This window comes from Clinocottus analis, unplaced genomic scaffold (assembly GCF_023055335.1).
Source record: "Clinocottus analis isolate CAN_PGR_092001 unplaced genomic scaffold, fCliAna1.0.p SCAF_8, whole genome shotgun sequence".
NCBI lineage: Eukaryota > Metazoa > Chordata > Actinopteri > Perciformes > Cottidae > Clinocottus > Clinocottus analis.
The window spans coordinates 8,237,691-8,252,623 of record NW_027176240.1 but is presented as its reverse complement, the minus strand read 5'-3'; the positions used below and the strand labels follow the sequence as shown (position 1 = coordinate 8,252,623).

At 40.0% G+C, this 14,933-nt stretch overlaps 1 protein-coding gene across 2 annotated transcripts in view; it reads left to right on the top strand.

The window, feature by feature from the left end:
• The window catches only part of LOC137780147 (SH3 and PX domain-containing protein 2A-like), a 58,779-nt gene that overhangs the window by 14,388 nt on the left and 29,458 nt on the right, over positions 1-14,933 (top strand). For both annotated transcript variants that reach the window (XM_068568521.1, XM_068568520.1), the window contains exons 2-5: positions 2,070-2,150; positions 7,565-7,640; positions 10,726-10,802; positions 11,656-11,747. In XM_068568521.1, coding sequence (XP_068424622.1) covers positions 2,070-2,150; positions 7,565-7,640; positions 10,726-10,802; positions 11,656-11,747 — 326 coding nt within the window. The remainder of the gene's footprint in view (positions 1-2,069; positions 2,151-7,564; positions 7,641-10,725; positions 10,803-11,655; positions 11,748-14,933) is intronic.

The following is a 14,933-nucleotide window of genomic DNA, read 5'->3' as shown; positions in this document are numbered from 1 at the left end:
GTTTGCCCCACAGTTTGAGAAATTCTGCGTTTATGGGACTGCAAAAATCTTTTGCATCGTTCATCTGCTGCTGAGGGAGAATCCAAGAGGCCACTACACATAGGGCACAGACTTTCCCTTGGGATGGATAGCCGGAAGTGATGGTTGACTGGGAAGTCCCCTTGAGGGAAGAAGAGGGAGAAAAAAAATGTAATCTCATCATCGATGAGCTAAGCAACTGAACATGCTTATCCGGTTTGAGAGAGGAAAGAAGCAACCCTTTGTCTTTGTCCCTAAGGTTGACTTCCTTCCAGACATTCACCACACTGAAACCAGAAAGGACAAAGCAAACAATACTTGTTTAATTACATGTAATACAATATTTGGACAAGATCTAAATTAGCGGGTGGCACTTTGCATGGCAGCCTCTGCCAACTATGTGTGAATGTTGACATCTCGTCAGTTAAAATAGCTTCAAGTGATCAAAAGACTAGAAAGGTAATATATAAACAAGTTCATTTCCCAAAAGATAGTTACAGAGGACCATACGTCAGTTAAAAATATGCGTATTAAATGCAGACTTTTTATATTCAAAGTAAAAAATAATTAATGGAAATTTAATCCAGTTGATCTTAAAACCACATTGTGCACATGATTTCATTATTGTTGGTTGCAAACATCACAATCCATTCCTTACAGTGTTCACCCACTCACACCTCACACAACCTCACATTGAGCCAGGCTGTTGCCTAAATTTATAGCGTTTAGTCATGCTGGAGAACTCGTTCTGCTACCGTATGTGTAACATTGTGTGCTGCTTTTGTAAACACTTTGTGCCATGCACTTGGATAGAAATGCATTAGGTGCAGCCATCTGTTTCCAAATCTAAGGGCAGAGGTCAGTGGGTACTTTGTTGTTGAGGCATATATAGGAAGAATTAAGGAAAGATTCTGGTAACAGTGTAATGCTCTCTTAACCCTAGAACTTAAACGTCAGGTGATTTTCACCCGAGCGACAGTGATTTTGTAATTTTCATTGTGTTGCTTCAGGCTGCTCACTGACATTATCGAAAGTAGGCGTGTCTCCCTGCTCCAATCCCTGTTTTTTGCAGCAAGCATGTGTTCAGGTGATTTTGGACCTGACGTTAGTGATAGAGGGTAAAACAATTTCGCTTGGCTTTTACGGACGCTTGAGAACATAACATAAAATGTTAAATTAACAATTAAATTAAAATAATGTCCTTGGATTATTAGTGATAAACATATACTGGATATTGCACAACAGCGCAACCGACTGCTCCTGTTTGTACCTTTAACTCACACACACTCACTTATGTCAGTACTTTTCAATACATCGAATACGCAAATGTATACAGTATATAACCGTCAATCTTTATGGCAGGTTATACCGTGATACGAGTATACCGTTGCAACCCAGCTGGTCGTTTTTCCTACTGGAAGATATACGAGCTGGAAGTTACTGATATCATTTTATTCCTCAGACAGGTGACTCAAGGCGGGTTCACACCTCATGGTTCTGAATTGAACCGTTGCATGAATGGAACAAAACGGTTACATTTTCCAAAATATTCCAAATAGTCCGTTTTGCGACAGGCAAAAGTCAGTCAAACAATCTCAAAATTGTACACAAAACTCATGCGGTGGAAATGTTGTTCACTTGGTTATACAGTTGGCTCCTCAACAAGTTGCATGGCGTTTGACAAGAGTGTGTGGACGGAGCAAAATTGTTACATCTTTCTCATTTAGCACCTGGCTAGTTTGAACCAATCACTGTGATTGTGTTTCATAAGCACAATCAACTGCACTCAAGAACAAGTATAATGAATGTTTCAATGAAATAATACTTTAAATATATTCGCCCCCTCATTGACCACCGTTGTCTTTCCAATATGTGACTCAAACAGACATGCTTAATGAGTTTATTTGCCCTTTGATGACCTCTTGAAGATAAGTCTGGAGGGAATGCACTTTGTGTCATTAGGACGAGGTAAGCTTAAGTGGTGCCAGGGTGTCTTTGACAAAGTGGCCTTGCTCCTAATGGGCCTCTTTTGTTTGTGCTTCTCTCCCTAGGTTTACCTCATCAACGTCACTTACTCAGACTCCACTTCCCATGTCATCTACAGGAGGTACAGCAAATTCTTTGACCTGCAGGTATGTCGTACTGATAACTAAATACGTTTACTGTCACTTAGCATATGAGCAGCATTAATCTAAAACGTGATGAATTGTTTGTTGAAAATGGCCTGGCTATGTCTTCATGTTAAACTATGTGAGGTAAGTTTTACCTTTTGGTCATGTCTTTCTGTTCAGCTGCTGGTAGGCGGTATAACGGTTTCATTCAATACTCTTGAAGCCAGCTTGAAAAAAGGGAAATGGGGGGGGGGAAGCCAGTCAGCAGATGCAGGAAAACATGACCTCAGTCAGAATACAGCATGGGGCAAAGCTAGGCCTCAGGATCTTTCAGGGATCCAGTAGCCTCCAGGAAAATTTCCACATTTCCTAAAAGTGACTCAGGTTCACGTTTTAACAACAAAGGGCTGAATTGTCTCCGTACAATTTGTTTCTTCGAAAGATCTACATGTAAGTAGCTCAAGTAACAGTGTGAGGGGTGTAAACTTAAATCAATGCATACCGCATCAAGCATTTTGGTTGTAAAAGACTCTCTGGCGCTTGTCTAATAACTCTCTCTGCCAGACTGCACTCTCCAGCATTGTGGCTCTGGTGGGCTGGCTGCATTGGAGGCAGCAGAGGAAACCCTTTGTTCTCTGGTCTCTTGCTAATAGCAGGAAAATTCTGCCCTGGTCTGTGTGATGTAAACAGAGTTTCTCTCCTGTCTCTGTAAACACTAGTCTTGTGCATAGATCCTTGCTGCTGAGGTGTGTTTGTCTGGGCAGGGTAATCTGAAAAGCAACAGTCTCCAGCTGTCCATACAAAATAGATAGAGATAGCGTGTTTCATTTGTTCTTACATAAACATATAGGTGAAAGATGAAGTGTTTGGAGTGAAGCACACTGACATTTTCAGACAATCTACAATTCGTGTTGGATTGAGCAGGGGTGAACCGGTGTTTCAAAAAATTCCATGATTATAAAAATTACCTAATAATTTCAAACAGGTACTTTGTATATAGAAGGAAGATGCTGTATCCTCATGCAGGGACCAATCCTAAAAGGCATTGGATGGAAATAAGGAGTAAGTTGTGGTTATGAAAGGGTTTGGGTATAAACAGTTTTGCAGGCTTGAATCTAATGACTAAAAGGACGATGCATTCGCATGGAAGTTTAGTGAAGCCAGCTATTTAGATGCTGCATGTCTCCTTATGGTTTTAATAGGGGGGCGTCTTTCTTTTCTTTTCTACCGCCTCTATTAAAATATTTGTCTTTTCGCCAGGCATAAACTAAGTGTCTGCTTGTGTGTCTGCCAACTGACACCTACAATCTTTCCCCAGCACTGCACAGCTCTCTGCCTTCGTAGCACAATTGCGTATTATACGTTCGCGAGAAGCTGAAAGAGAAAAAAAAAATGCAATTGACACTCTTGGCCTGACGAATGTGACCATGATCTCATCAGAGAACCATTGATTTAGAATTCAGAAAAGCCAAGTAAGGTCACAGAACAAGAAACGCCTTTTAAGCGGTGGCCAATCGTTCATATTGTGTCCAACATCAGCTAGCACTGTACAGCTGGTCATATAAAAAACCCTCGTCAACAACACAAAGCTTTGTTGTTTGTCTCTTAAAGACAAGATATCCACTTTAGTGGCAGAATGGATGTCCAAAAGTGCACTCTCTGCTATTGTTTCAAACCTCCGCAGTGCACTAAACATAACTCATAACTGTTCCTCTGGAGAGCAATTATCATAAATTATTAGGATCTCCTTTTACCTGAATCCTTCTCTTTGTCTTTTCTTCTGACCCAAAAGAAAGTCTTTATAATGCATGTGCAATGAAGCACATTGATTCCTTGTTTTAAAGACGGTTGTTTTAATCCCAAATATTGCTGAGTTTGAGTTCCACCAAATGTTGTTTCTCGTTTAAAAGGGAAATGTTTTGACTCGCATATTTTTTGACGTGAGCAGAATTGCGGAGAGAAGGGAGTGAGGGCTCCCCTCCTCCACACCCTTCAACCACAGCAGACAGAGCACATGGGTCACAGCCTTCCTCTGGGGGATTGTGGAGTGTGCAAGTTGGCCTGGTTTCTTTTTGGACCGAAACGTCTCCAAAATCCCTGAGTCGTCATTATTTTTTGGATTGAGAAATTGAATCAGGGTCAACTCTGTCTGCGTTATAATTTGTCTGGCCTACATTCTTGACACAAGGTGGAACTTAAACAATGTTATTTTTCTCCAAGAAATTGTGTTAGGGACTATTAGTATTAATGAGACTACAAGTTTCTTCAGGGAACACAAACTAATAGCTGATTATTGTCTGAAGTTAAAGATTATTTAAAAGAGTTTTTAAAGTGTCTAAATCAATGCAGCAGAGGGAGGGATATTGTCTTCTGTATTCCATGCTCTCTTCTTTCTACTCAAAACATAAAGACTACTTTACCCATAATTCAACTCAACGGCTGACACTTTGGTCTGAATTTGGATGTTGACTAATGTGGTCTATAGATGAGGAGTGTGCTACAGAGCATCAGTAAACTCACTTATTTCTAACTAGACATCACCATTTTACCTTTTCAAACAATAAAAAGGAACTAGCTGACAGAAGTGATGTCACTCGAGGCAAATTTTTGGACGTCACACAGCTTCTTGTGGAGCCACAAAAGGTTGCATTCAACTTTTTTCCCACACTTTGATGTGTAAACTGTTTCCCTTTCCTGATAAATAAACGGATTATAGTCAATTAAGCCTATGGGTAAAAGAAATAAACAGCTGAAAGATTGAAGCACAACATTTTGTTAGTACTAAAAGAGGCATGAAATGTGAGTTTATATTACTTCTTAGTTCTTGTTTCTGCAGCTGTTGTATCAACATGCTTGACAAATCTGAGTGTTCCTGACCAAGATTACTGTCATAATCTTTCTGCAGCAGACAACTGTAAAGTAGATGTCAAAATACAACATGCAGATGGAACGAGATTGTTTCCCCACGCAAACATTCCTCCACCCTCCACATTACCCCCGTCTGAGATTCCTCTCAGACCAATTTCTTTGTCTGCTGCACAGTGCAGTATGTCTTTGTCTGTTCCTCCCTCACTCCTGTGAGTGCAAAGATGCTCCTTTGATTATCCTCACATTTTGCAGAAGCTGCTTGGGTTCCTCCCAGTGCCATAATTCATGTCCATAATGTCGTAATGCCAAAATAGAGATGGTTGACAATTTATTACACTTCCCTTCGCTGGCATTTATTCACAGCACTGATAATCAAGTCAGAATCTGCTTTACCGGCCAAGTATATGCCTGCACATACCGTTTTAAGGGCGTTCAGCTCCAGGTTGATCCGCCCAGCTGTTAAACCTCTCATTTGTACACAGACTTAACACCATACTGGCTGAGGCAGTGTGTAAAAAGAGATTGTGAAACACGATTACATCATAGCACCTGTTACTACATAGTTCATTTTCCCAGTGGGAACACTTGGCTGCCACGGTAGTGTATAAGACTGACAAATCTGAATCTTCTGCTTTCCTTTATTTCACCTAATTGCATTTGCAAGATCCCCTCGTGCTTAGTTTGACAGTTTGATCTGTTTGAGAGACTCCTCGGCACTGATTGGTGGTTCTCCTTTGGACACGGTGGAACGTTAAGGTCGAGTACATCTGTGAGGATATATTGACAGTTTCTGCAAATATTGCAACCTTTTCCTATTGTAGCTTAAAAACATCAACTCAAGTCCCTGAAATGTGAGAACTGTTTTCCCTCCAAGTAGTCGGGCCGTTGACATAGAAACGACTTCCACACCTGTCGAGTGGGGAGTATATCAAGGCAGGTCTCTCGGGGGGGTGACGTCATTATCGCCTCCCTCTCACCCGTGGTGAAATGACTCCATTCAGCTGGGAGGCTGATGTGAATGCAGTTTTATGTGTCAGACAAACAATAGTTGTCCATAAGGACAAATGAAAAGGGCTGAGTATGAAGCTCTGGTTAACCAGACCAGCACACAAGCAAGTCGTAGTAAGATGTCTGGTCCTATTAGAGTTTCATGCTTTGAAAACAAATCCAAGGCAATAATACAATTTCAAAGTAAGGGTGTACAAATTCCAGACATCCTGTCTTTTTTTTCTTTTTTTTTTTAACAGAGCACATAATGAAGGCTTCTTCAAAAGAAACAATTTATTTCTTGTTTGCTGCGATTTGGGAGGAGGGGGGAAACACCATGCCCAGAGAAAAATTATGGGATTTTGCAAAAGCAGCAGATGGGTTCAAGAAAGGGAGAAACCACAAGAAGAGAAAACCAAACCACCCTGACACGAACAAGTCCTACAAGCAACGTTTGCAGGCCCAGACATAGTGGATCCCAATTGCCTCCCTAAGCTTGGTTCTGTTTGTTCACCTGGTTCTTTTTGGCTTGGTGTGTAGACCAAGATTAGTCTCCTGGTTTCCTCCTCCCAGTTAAGTGTGCTTTCGCTTGACGCTCACTGTCTTTGCTGTTTACCAGAGCACATCTGGAACAAAGCAAAGCAGAACGAACAAAGGCTGGGCTGCATCTGGATTTTGAGCTGGCTGTTACTGTGGGATGCTCTCGTGCGATGAAGATCTTGTGATTTATTCAAAGGGGAAACCAGAAACTCTTCTCCGTGATACAGACACATACATGCACATTTGCCTTTCAGCATTCATCAAAACAACCTCGTACACCATTCACAGTGTGACACCCTTTCTTTGGGACAGTAATGGACATATACAGTAGTATGTATAGTTTGAGTAGACACATGCTCAGACAATTACAAACTGCTGCACATAGAAGGCAGTAGTTGTAAGCTGTCATCATAAGATTTGACGCAGCATGCTTTGTATCTATTTTCACCAAGCGGCGCCGGCATAGACCCCTTTACAGCAAAATAATAAAAATGTAAAAAATATATCATTATCAATTATCATATATGGGTGTGGTCCAACCAAACCTCCAGAAGTAGGGGGATGAGAGCTTTACTTCTTCTGTCTGCTTCACCCCATTTATCTCAATATATAGATCCTGTAAATGGTTTAATTTATCAAGTGTCTACATCAAAGTGTTATTTATTTCCTTTGGTGGAACATGCTTTTGATTCATTTATTTTTTCCAGATAATTGTGGGTGACCTAATCTTATCCACTGCCCCAGAGATATAACTAAAACAGTTAACTGCTTTTCAGTCGATATGTATTTTCACCCCTCTTTGAACTCTGTACGATGTACCGTAACAAAAGGCTTGACTGTTTTTGAGACCCGCTTTTTGTTTCTACTCGGATGTCAGATTCCTCCCCTTTCAACTTTGTCGGATAAACTTGTGGTAGATATCATTTACATTGGAATGTATTTATATTTTTAAGTATCTTTTTTTTTAGGTATCAAAAAGGCCTGTTTAGCTGCACAACTCATGTTTGTGTCACTCATTACTTTCTCCTCCACTGTTGCAGATGCGAATACTCGACCAATTCCCAATCGAGGGAGGACAGAAGGACCCCAAAAAGAGGATTATTCCTTTTTTGCCAGGTGATAAACACACCCTGTCATGGCATGCACAACACTAATATCCCTACATCAATTTTAAATGTATTCACTAAACTGCCGTACACATAAAGTAATAAGAAAGCTGTTGAGAGGCAATTAGGATGCTCCAAATCTTGGATCTTGCACGTTACTCAATCGGCATTATGGTTGCCCTCAAAGTGCCGGTTGTAACTGTAACACTGTATAAAGTACTCACTAACATATTGTTAAATAACTATCTTTGCATTTGATTATTGTTTATTTAAGTTTAAAAATATTGGACATGCATTTATATAAATATAAAAAATAAGTAAGCAAATAAATCCATTCAGAAACCCACATTACTTAACCCGCTCTAGAGCCACATGTGGCTCTTTAGCGCCGCCCTAATGGCTCACTGGAGCTTTTTAAAAAATGTATGAAAATGGAAAAAGATGCGGGGAAAAAATATATGTTTTGTTTTAACATGGTTTCTGTAGGAGGACAAATATTCTTAACATTTTCCAATGCTGTAAAAATGTGGAGAAAAATATACAATTTCAACACTTCTGTCAACGAAGATTTGCGTCATAGCCTGCGACACACGTTTCTTTCAGCTTGGCACGGTGCCAGGGTGCCACGGTGTCGCAATCAAACCTGCAGATGTGTGATGGGCCATGGATCCCAAAGGGACAAAGAGAAAGTTAGCTAAGGAGAACAGAGAATTCAACAGTTCTTGGACCAAATCATTTGCTTTCATTGCCTGCCTGTTAGCTTTGTAATGAGAAGTTGAGTTCACTGCAATAGTTCACTGCACCCAGTGGAGTTATCACCCGCTTTGGGCTGCATTCACAAACAACCCGACTTTAAGAAGACCGGACCCGGTGCGACGCCGGCCGTTACCGGCACCTTCGGCCCCGTTATCGGCCTCACAGCGGCAGCCAAGCGGTCCTCAGACCGGCCCCGTTACCGGCCTCACACTGCCCCTTTTCTTTTCCTCCGCAGATTTTAGTAATTCTAATATGCTTAAATTCAGCGGGAAAGAAAGAAAACAATAACACAAACACACGATTTTAAACGTATTCGTAATGTACAATGAAACTAAAATACGTGTATAATCAACGTATTTGTAATACGCATACGTTACTTATACACCTCAAAGTAATTGAAGATGCTATTCTGGGGTAAAGTAATTTGTAGGAGACAGGGTTGCTCCATGATGCGCTGCAGGGAAAATAAACATTGAATCATGAATGCTCATGTATTCAGAGACACCAATTCTCACGGTTAAGCCGTGTGACACACGCTTTTTCATGTTTTCACACGCTCACACGCCACACAACCAATATCTCACGGCGCGTTGGTTCGACTATAGATGGCGCTAAGGAGCGCATCTGAAAATCTATTTGCTTCATAGACATCCTGTTTACCCCAAACAAACAGTCGCGCGACTGGGGGCACCGCCTGTAGAGAGGAGCAGAGAGACTGAGGTACCGGGCTCCCAAGTGTCACGCATTGAACGTGACTGTCACTCATGTTGGTTTTAAGTCACGCCCTCCCGGCACACAGCCGTTTGGCGGCGCGTATTTCTCGTCCCTCACGAGAAAAAAATCTCACCGCAAGGTTTGTTGAAAAGTTGGCAGCTCTGTGTATTTGTAGTCTACTTAGTCATGTTGATAGTAGGCTAATATAGACACTTAGTGCATGTGTTGCCTTCATTATGAAGCTTATATAAGGCTTTTAATTTTTTTGCGGCTCCAGACAGATTTGTTCTTTGTTGTTTTGGTCCAATATGGCTCTTTCAACATTTTTAGGTTGCCGACCCCGGACTTAACCCTACATAAAGATCAAACTTAAAAAAAAGAAAAGAAAATATAGACAAAGATCAAACGCACGTTATTACATTCACTTGGTTCAAAGCTTTTTTTGTCATGTGTGACAGGTGTGGTCTGGGGCACGACGACTCCGCCTCATAACACAAAAGACTTACCGGTTTATCCGTTTTGTTATTGCTTTCCGAGCTTCTTAAATGGCCTTCCCTCTGCGTTAATCTTTCTCTTCTTGGAAATTTTGGGATTATTTGTCGATCTCCTTCAACTTAATCACTTGTCTCTCGTTAAAATGCGTATGGAAACACTGCTTTCTTGCGGTTGGATGCGATTCATTTGCAGGAAACCAAAATCAAAATGCATTGTGGGAGATGTAGTCTATGGTCACTGTACACCGTAAAGCGGCATAGAATTTAATTTTAAGTCGATCACATGCCTTTGAGCTGTCGCAGGCCACATATAATGACGTAACCTTGAGTTTGACACCGATGATCTACACCCTGGACCTATAAACATAGCAAAGAAAATAAACGTGCTTGATATATATGCACGGTTTCTGCTGCTCAAACATTTCGACCTGACAAAGATACAAACATGATGCAAGTAAAATCTTTAATTAAATTTCATGACAGAGATTTCTAAGTCATGTCATTGTTCCTTATTTCTTTGATTAACTGCCATACTCCACCAAAGCTAAATCCATTTGTGGTTTTCCATGGTAGTCGGAGTCTAGCAGAGATGGATTTGTCTAATGTAATAAATTAATTGTGGGCCAGAGCAGAGGAGAGCACTGAAGACGTCCTGTTGTCCGATCAGTGCTGTTAAGATCTCTCTGTAAGCCCAACACGAGGTGAACTGTATTCCCTGACACATATCAAATAGCATGCACAACTACAACAACAATATATATATATATATATATATATATGTATGTGTGTCTGTATATCTACTGTGTATACACATATCCACACACGCACATACATATATTTAGGATGGAACTCCAATGACGTGGTGTTTTTTGTATGTTTGTATGTTAACACTTTAAAATAACTGCACACTATGAAGCATTAGTTAACTATGAGTAAGCACTTAATTCATAATTCATAAGGCATTTATCCACACTTTAGAAATGATGGATTCACCATTTGTAAGTTAAGTATTGTGCAGTTATTATAAAGTGTTACTAAAAAGTACTTTTGATAATCTTAAATTTTGGTGGTTTTACTTCTGTATGTTCTTGAATGTGTATGTTCAGCTGACAGTGCTCTGTTTTTCCTCAGGTAAAGTCTTGTTTCGCCGAAGTCACATCAGAGATGTGGCCGTCAAAAGACTAAAGCACCTTGATAATTACTGCAAAGTAAGACAAAGGCTGTATGTCTCATAATGTCCTATTTAGTATCACATTGCTGTAAACAGTTCGGACAGTAGATGTTTACTACTTATCGTTGGTTTACATATTGGTCGGAAGAGTATTTTATCCATATCAATTCTCTACACACCCTGAACATTTTTCACAATATTTTAGAGGCAGGTCTCAACATTTATCTCCCCCCACCAGCATCAACAGGAAAGCAAAGGCTCTATCTGCACTGGTCATTTCCTGTCACCAATGTAAATACGCAGCCTAAAAAGGAAACAAGGGACATGGGGGCACACAGGGGTAAGACAGAATACAAAGAATAAGAGTGAATCAGCAGACTTAAAGTGTATTAGTGAGTGCAGATGGCTACCTGACCACCGTATATTCATTAGGTTGGAGATAGAAAAGTGGGCTAAGGGCGTTGCCAAGTATGGCAGCATTTTTAATTTACAGGAACAAAGTGACATGTGCTGTGAAAACAAGAAGCTTAAAGATTTCATTTTAATATTATTCCATTAAGGGTGTCTTCTCTGATTCAGGTGCAGTGGGCTGTAGTATCTAATTTTGAAAGCCTATGCAGCTGAGACAGGCGGTTGTTATACAATATCACCTCTGTGTATTTTACTTTGTTTAAACCCTCCCTTTGGACTCAGAGCCTTTTTCCTTCCCCTCCACACCCTTCACATCTCCGCCTAGTCTTCTCATCTGATTGTACAATGAGTCAGTGTCATAAACTGGTTACTCATTGCCACTCACACCAAACTCCAGTACTTTTAACAAAACCTGCAATCTTTTAAAGATGTGTTGTTGTTGCAACTAGTAGCTTTCTCCCTCCCTTCTCCCCCTACAGGCTCTGATGAAGCTTCCCTCCCTCATTTCCCAAAGTGAGGAGGTCCTTACGTTCTTTGAGACCAACTCAGAGGACCTCAACCCTCCCACAGAGTGAGTAACTATGACTGCACCCTTAAAATATCTTACGTTATTCTTGAGCATTAGGTTCATCTCATTAAATGAACTGTTCGATACCAAACATTGCCCTTTGGCGGGTTGTAAACACTGGCTACAGTGTAGTTCAGCAGTTGGGATAGCACTGACACACCTTGATCCTGAGACTGTGTCTCAGGGATGATTAATGGATGCTGGTTGAAAGGCACTGGTTTTTTTTTATTAATAATGGTTTCTGGGAGGTGACACCCTATCCCTAAAACAACTGCGTAAGGATCAGTGGTGTCATGGGAGTGCAGCTGAGTTCAAGTCTCTGCACAGATAAGACTCTCATGCTAGTCATTCGTCATCCTCACTTTAAAGTCAGAGTGGGAGTAATTGCAGACTGGCTGCTAGATTATTTTCAATTTAAATGCTATTCTTTCCTTTTGGTTTACGAACAAGTATGTCTGTGATAGTATTTTTCTGAAATTGTAACTTTTTTCTTTATAAACTTCCCAACACACTCAAGGGTAAAAGTGTGGTAACCTCTTAAGTGCTCTCTCCACTACCACCAGGCCCACCACCTTTAACCCCAACCGCACATTCATGTTAATCCCACTTCAAAGCACGATCCTCCTCCAGTCTCGGAGGATCTCAATTTAAATTGAGACGTTGAGGTCTAAAAGCCATGCCACCCAAGCGCTCGGTTCACTCCTGAGGATCTGGACAATTTAAAAAAGAAAAATGGCACAATATCACAAACAAATTTGATCTTGTGATGCCATATTATTCCAATGCATATTTATTGTCATTTAAAACAAAAACAAAAATTGCAAAAGAAGGAAAATATATTGTTGTAAATAATTAGAAAACGGCATTAATAAAAATAGCTTTTCTTCTTCTTTGATATTGATACATTTTACAGGCTGTAAAAAAAAAGTCAACCAATACGTCTCTCTGACAATTACTGTGATTTAATAATGAGGCAAATCACACTGGTAATATTTTGTCCATTATAAAACACGATTCAGGTACTTTTGACTGGTATTTCTGCCACTATTTGCAGAAGCAGCGAGGCAATGTTGTTAGTCAAGCCCTCGTCTGCTACTGCCATCTAGTGGTCAAAAGATGGCACAGCACGGATTTAATGAAATAATTTATTAAAAAATGGATGTCATCACCTCCATCACAAGAGGGAGCCGTGTAATAAGCCGGCAACATTGTCAGCTGTTCCTCTCAACTTTTGATGAATGACATTATCACACTGCTGATATGAGGCTGAGGTTGTGTGTGTTTGTGCTGATAAATGGCTGAGTAGTTGTTCATAGTAATTGGAAAAGAAAATGTTTTGCACTATTTTTAATGTTTGATTGGCCTTTTTTGATTTACATTGATAAATCAATAAATAGTGTGTTGCTTTGTGAACTTTATACCAAAGATACTGTGTATGCCACTGTACTGATTGTGGAGTTGTTAAAATGTCTACGTTAGTATCATCAAACATCAGTATCAAAAGCATTCAACTGAATATGTTTCACACAAATGATTGTCTACAACTGAAATGCTTAAATACTAAATTGAATATTTTTTAAGAAAAGTGAATTTTTTATTAAACTTGTTGACGAATTAAGAATAATATTCAAATTAAATTTGGATAATAGCAACACGTCTTCCATTCATTTCTTACAAATCCTCTCACATCCCGGTGTTCACATTGGCACCATAATTTACTGTGAAGAAGAGCACATGCAAAGATTTTAGATATCCTTTTTTAAAGGTGAGTAGCTAGATTAAATTACAGTATTATCAAATACATTTGAAGTCAACAGTCATTTTTTCATGCTGGTTTGACAATTATCCAGTTTTTTGCAATAAGCTAAGGTGATTTTTACCTTGTTTAGATGTTTTTGTTGAGATAATATATGCCGTCAATCACAGCCCATGTGTTGCTTGTTCGCTGATGAATATATTTTACTGCAATGTGACTTGGTAGCTGTGGCTTTGTACTATATTTTTAGAGTGGTAAAAGATAACAGTCCCCATAGGTAAATTTGTCCTCTGCATTTGATCCGTCCTAACTATTTACATTGTGCAGCCACAGCGTAGCGTCTGGAGACCATCTGCTGATCTGAGGCCAGCAACCAGGTCAAGGACAAAAGCATATTTATGAATAATATCTGTTAATATATTCATCATCTCCATTTTATATACCATTTTACTTTTCGTACAATAAAATCTCAGGTTAAAACACACCATTTATTCATCTGTTTATGTTTTGCTGACATGTTGATGGGAGGCCTCATTTGTTACTTTGTGAACTGAAGATCTTGACTCAAAGAAGGAAATATACCTTTCCTAAGCCCCCCATAAAATATCAGTACTTCCTGGACTGTCCTTCCTGAGCATACTAACTAAAATCATGATCAAGCTTTACTGGGGAGTTAAACCTGCATGCACATGTTTACTCTGCAAGGAGATTCTGTGGGTTCTTTTGTGAGGAGCTACATAACTACATGTCTTATATACGCACAAAAAACACATACTAAACCATTTTTGTGTGCAAATCAGACCTCTTGTCATAATCATAATGATTTTCTGTTCTATGACATTGACCTATTTTCCCCAAAGCTGGAGGTCACTCCTACAGAGGTTAATCTTGGGTCAACTGTCTGTGTAATGTATACATGAAGCAGGCAGTCTTTTGACTTGGCTGAGACATGTTAGCAATGGACTGATGTCTCACACATTCCATTTCTAATAGGCCCACCTACAAAGAGTGAGCTACAGTTATGTGCAAACAGATGGTTATTCTCAACTCAAGCTTAGAATGGGCTCTCGTGGGCTCTGACTTTTAATGACGTGTTCAGCCCATGCATCTCCTGGCATGGGTGTGTATGTAATGAAACCACAACTGTGAAGACTATCTCTAACTCCTGTGACTATTGGTGAGCTAAAGGTTAAGCCTGTAAAAGTATTGAGACATATTTTTGGTCTCCTTACCTTCCCTTCATTTATTACATTTTGCTGGTGATAGAAAGAAAGTGCGCAGAGCCAAAATAGTGGGCTCAGTCTCCTCCTGGGAAGAATATTATTCCAGCTCTGTGCTAAGGGTCACAAGCTAGCAGGGCAGGTCAAGCATCCACTTTATCCCCATCGTTTCTCCCCAACCCTCTAAAGCATAGTGCTTCCCTCAGTTTCATC